This window comes from Asparagus officinalis, chromosome 7 (genome assembly GCF_001876935.1).
Source record: "Asparagus officinalis chromosome 7, Aspof.V1, whole genome shotgun sequence".
Lineage (NCBI taxonomy): Eukaryota > Viridiplantae > Streptophyta > Magnoliopsida > Asparagales > Asparagaceae > Asparagus > Asparagus officinalis.
Window position 1 is genome coordinate 85,646,234 of NC_033800.1, and position 4,938 is coordinate 85,651,171.

Consider the following 4,938-nt stretch of genomic DNA (forward strand, 5'->3'; position numbering starts at 1 on the left):
TATATATATATATATATATATATATATATATATATATATATGAGCAATATGGAGGAACTTGGTACCAAGCATAAGTTTTTGTGCTTGGTAGTAAAGTGGCTCATTCCCATAAATACACTCAAATTGATGACCACATTCACATGATTTGGAGAGTGGATGAGAATGAGACACCTCACTACCAAACACAAAATTTGTACTTAGTACCATCTTTCATGGCTTTTTCAAATAAAAAAACAACATTGTTGATAAACATAAATGCATTTAATTTCATTCATAAAGTTCGTGCATAGGTACATTTAATAAGCAGTTGACCGATTAGCCAACCTTATTTTATAATCAAACTCAAATCAAACATAAAACATTCACATAACCAAATCCCATATTTTTCCTATTCAAGACCTACAACAACTTCAACTAATCATCTTTCTTCATCCTACGGGCATTTGTGCACTCCTCCATGAGTAGTCATGGTTGCATAGCACGGACATGAATCTTCATTTCCGTAAGTTCCCTTAGGCACGCAATTGCATCTTGCACAACAAGTCCCGCAAGCTCTCTTGCAGAGATTTGGCCTCGATGATTTGCTGCATCTTATCGCGCATAGTCCTCCGCAATCTGAAAATTCAAAATAAATTTTCAGTATGATTAATTGCATATATATATTCTCTCTCATTAGTTGTACAATACTACTGGTAATAGAGTTGAGGGACGTACTTATGCCAGCAGAAGCTCCTAGCCCTTTGCTCATCAACTGCGAAATATTCAACTTCAGTTATACATCAATAACGAAGACTAGTAAGGATCTGTAGTAGAAATGACAGAAAACATCCCTGATGTCTCTTCAACTTTTAGTCAAATAATCGTCATTGTTTATGTAACCGTTAATGATCGTTTACATATTTATATGTGTCTTTTTAGTCCTTCAAAGAAATAACATGCACATACCTTTTGGGACTCAAGAACCCTATGTGCATCGACAACATAGCTAGCGAGCACAATCAAGAGAAGGGAGGCAAGAAGAAAGCGAGAAGAAGCCATCGGAGAGAAGTAAATCAAAGATTAAGAGAGTAGTTAAGGAGTTTCTCTATTGTCTTCTGGTGATGTGAAATTCAGTGCAAAGGAGCTTCTCTATTTATAGGAGAAGGAAGTTGTGTATGTTAGTGATAAGGAAGATGCATGCATGGTTGGTCCAATATGAGAGCATGAGTAAGCTGACCAGAATGTTGTTAGCTACCAAATTTGGCATCGAAAGGAGTCAGCAAAGATATGCTATCTTTTAAAATAGTTTCCTATTTTGTGTCACACCAAAATAGGTTAGGGTCTTGTTACTCTTACCTTCTCCCCTCTCTATTTATGGAAGTTTAACATATCTTGTGCGCTCATTAATCATTGGGTCAATGCTTAAGCTATTGAAGTGTTAACAACTCCATTAATGTACGACATAAAGGAAAGATCATTTAATGTCCCTATAAGTATGGTTAAATGATTGGAGGATATGGAAGTGGGAACTTTTGTTCAAGAATCAAAAGGAGAGAAGACTACGAGCTGGAACGAGAGTGAAATATTTGTTTCTTGTAAAGGGGATCCATGGTACGACGATTCAAGCGAATTATCTTTTGAATTATAAAGTTAAGTGACATAAAATAAGAAGAATTGAACATTAATCTATTTGATTTTTCATCTCTAAAGAGATGTCTAGCTCTGCTGAAACTAACTTGCGTATATGGTCTAGTAGCATGTTCCTACGCTTCAAATTGCATGGCAGGAGAATCACTAAAGGCGCGTTTGGTTGTAAAAGCCCCTTGGTGAAAGCCTGACAAAAAGGTAAGTTTTTGTCAGCTTTCAGCCTAAAACGCCACTCAAAGAGACGTCGTTAGCTGAAAGCTGACAAAAAAAGCTCTTTTTGTCAGTAAAACATGTGCTTTTGTCAGGCTTTCACCAAGCCTATTTTACAACCAAACGGACCCTAAAGGCTTGTTTGGATTAGGGGTAATGAGAGGTAGGAAAAGTTATGGACACTTTATCCTTATTTGGCACGTGCTATCACTTCCTACCTCACCACGCCCCCAGCCTTCCCAAGAGCAAAAGCGCCCAAAGCTTTCCTTTCTCTATTACAAGTCTCTGGCGCTGAGAAGCCAGGAGATGAGAACAACGCGGATAGCTGGGGTTAAAAATGACGGACGTGATTGACTGCCCACCAAACTTAGCCCCGAAAACGAGAGAAGTGTGTGATGCATTCGATGCCACTTCAACATCTCGCCAGCTTTTGTGGCTCTCTGTAACTCCTCGAGGAACCAAGCAGAAAAATAAATAAAACAGTGAAAACAAATGATCGAAGACGCCGCCTCAGCCACCCGGTCCAGTTTCGGCCACCCTGGACCAATTCCTGACGCCCCATCACCTTTTGGGGTGGTTACAACACTAAACAGTTACTAGATTGTTACATCTTAGGCTTGCAATGTACGCTTCCGGTTTCCCTACACTTGTAAAATACTCTCTCTCTTATAATATATTATATATATATACATTATATATATACTATATATATATATATAATATATATATATATATATATCAAATTCTCTCTCTCTAGACTTTGCCTATAAATTGAGTCTCTCAGTAGCTGCCCTTTTGAGTTCATCACATAAGCTCGTATAGAATTCAGAGTGTTACTTGGTTTGGGATAATGGTTTCGTCTAAGATTTTCCTTGCTTCTCTTCTCTTGTTCGTGATTGCGATGCATGTTGAGTCTCACCGTCTGCTTGAATCCACCAAGGTATATATATTATTATTATTGCATCTCATGCTAACAAGATGAATGCTAGTTAAGCATATTGCGATGCATGTTAAGCTCAACACTACCCTTGTTCTATATTAATGCTAGTTCAGCATATTTCCCTCCAAAAAAACATAAAATTAACAATAAAAATAAAATACTAGTTCAGCATATTAACTCCTTTCTATTTTTATAGATGTCAGAGCAAACAGTTGAAGCCTCGCTTGTGAACGAGTCTGCAGCAGCAACCGGGATAGGTAAATCTCCTCACCTGCGAACTCATACCAGACCGACAAAATACTACTATATCTACATATAAGAGTATAAATAAACTAACAAAATCTCTACCACTTCTATCAACAGACTGCAAGGGACTGTGTGCCGTAAGGTGCAGCAAGTCCTCGAGGCCGAACCTCTGCCACAGAGCTTGCGGGACTTGCTGTTTCAGGTGCAACTGCGTGCCTCCGGGCACCTACGGTAACTACGACTCATGCCCGTGCTATGCCACCATGACCACCCGAGGTGGAGCTCGGAAGTGTCCTTAACAGGTGGGAATAGGAGAGGGGGGGTGTCGGAGTTGGCGTACGTATGTAGAATGTGTTGAATAAAAGGGAGGATTTGTGCTTGTGTATGTGCTCTGGTGTGCCAGAGTTTCGGGCCGGTGCAGGTTTGTTATTCTGTATGTAATATGTAACAGTTTGAGAGAGAGAGAGAGAGAGAGAGAGGGTACAGGTTTGGAATGAATGTATATTGATTAAAAGTTGGAAGTGTGTAAATATTGTTCCTACGGTCTGTTATGCCCAGTGCAACGAGTTACGATGAAGTTAATGCTCGACTGAACACAACATGATCTACCTAGTACACACAAGGAGTCTATCTACCATAAATCCTTAGCGGCGTTCAATCAGGGGGTTCATCGATCTACCGAAAACTTCGGGTAGTAAGTGGCACAACCTGATAGCACAGGGCGATAACTCGATTATGTATTATACTTGGATAATAGTAATATTTAAGCCTTTGTTTGCTCACATAACAAAAGGAAAATGTTTGCATAGAGCTGGAATCATTTTAAACTTGGAGGGTGGAGAGATGGGGTAAAAGATGAAATGAAACACAACTAGAACAGCCAGCCCAGTACACGAAGCTCCCGCTATATGCAGGGTCCGGGAAGGAGCCAGACCACCTCAGATCTATTATATGTAGTGGGACCTTGCGTGTTTGGCTCGTTCGATGATTCAAACCTGTCAGTGGCGGAGCCACACAGGGCTTGCCCTGGGCAACTGCCCAGGACAAGAATTTCACAAAAACCCAATGTTTCTCCCTCCCTCCCACCCTCCAGCTGTCCCCAAGCCTACCACCCTCAACATCAAAACTAGTCACTATTGGAAAAAAAAAAACTACAAATATAAAACATAGAAAAACCTAAGAGACCAAAAAAAAGAATCCGACTTTCTTCTTCCTCTTCCTCCAATCTCTGAACCATGGATGACTACAGCAGATCAAGATCCTACAGTGATGACAGGAGCATGCAGATTGAAGTCTATGGCTCCACCAACAGGAGAGGAGGCGGCCCAGCCCCTTCTTATGATTTTAGGAGCCATAGCACTTATGCTTCTTCTTCCTCCTCTGTTTACAACAACAACTATGGGATACAACCCCCAAGAGAGTTAAAGATGAAGAAAGCAAAGAGAGTGCAGGGAGGGATCCTGCTGAGCCCATCAGCCCTCGGCCGCAGCCACAGATTTCTTGACAATGTGTTCCCCAAACGCAGCCTGATGGTACTCGACACAATCGCCAACATCTGCCTCCTCTATTTCCTCTTACTCGACACAATCTCTTTATTTTTCGCCCAGGGTAAAAAATAATCCTGGCTACGCCACTGAAACTTACGACGACCAAGTTTTTCAGTAACAACTCCAACCATGGCACGGGGGCTCCCCTTCGTCATTTACTTAACGAGATGAATACAATTTTAACGGATCTTAATTATTCAAATATCACTGAACACCGTGATCAGGAGAATGATGGATGGGAGCCAAATTCACTTTAGGCGTATCATCTGCGTGCATGGTACGTGGTATTGTTTCAACTCACAACGCTCTTTAAAACAAAAGACTAGATGGAACTCAGAAACAATCACTGCGGTCGCCCCTTCATCTGAG

The 4,938-nt window shown here is 40.8% G+C and overlaps 2 protein-coding genes across 2 annotated transcripts; one reads left to right on the forward strand and one right to left on the reverse strand.

Moving 5' to 3' along the window:
• On the reverse strand, nucleotides 247-1,114 carry LOC109849452 (gibberellin-regulated protein 1-like). Its single transcript, XM_020419282.1, has 3 exons — nucleotides 946-1,114; nucleotides 715-751; nucleotides 247-615 (listed from the first exon to the last, which is right to left on the reverse strand). The coding sequence occupies exons 1-3, from the start codon at nucleotides 1,036-1,038 to the stop codon at nucleotides 434-436; spliced, it is 312 nt and encodes a 103-aa protein (XP_020274871.1). The 5' UTR covers nucleotides 1,039-1,114; the 3' UTR covers nucleotides 247-433.
• LOC109849049 (gibberellin-regulated protein 1-like) lies at nucleotides 2,601-3,604 on the forward strand. Its single transcript, XM_020418819.1, has 3 exons — nucleotides 2,601-2,776; nucleotides 2,973-3,033; nucleotides 3,140-3,604. Exons 1-3 carry the CDS (start codon nucleotides 2,687-2,689, stop codon nucleotides 3,319-3,321), a joined length of 333 nt encoding a protein of 110 aa, XP_020274408.1. The 5' UTR covers nucleotides 2,601-2,686; the 3' UTR covers nucleotides 3,322-3,604.

Coding starts and splice junctions, on each gene's coding strand:
- LOC109849452 (XM_020419282.1), bottom strand. CDS start 1,038: ATGGCTTCTTCTCGCTTTCTTCTTGCCTCCCTTCTCTTGATTGTGCTC. Junction 752..945: donor GGGTTCTTGAGTCCCAAAAG/GTATGTGCATGT, acceptor AATATTTCGCAG/TTGATGAGCAAAGGGCTAGG. Junction 616..714: donor AGGAGCTTCTGCTGGCATAA/GTACGTCCCTCA, acceptor TTGAATTTTCAG/ATTGCGGAGGACTATGCGCG.
- LOC109849049 (XM_020418819.1), top strand. CDS start 2,687: ATGGTTTCGTCTAAGATTTTCCTTGCTTCTCTTCTCTTGTTCGTGATT. Junction 2,777..2,972: donor GTCTGCTTGAATCCACCAAG/GTATATATATTA, acceptor CTATTTTTATAG/ATGTCAGAGCAAACAGTTGA. Junction 3,034..3,139: donor TGCAGCAGCAACCGGGATAG/GTAAATCTCCTC, acceptor TTCTATCAACAG/ACTGCAAGGGACTGTGTGCC.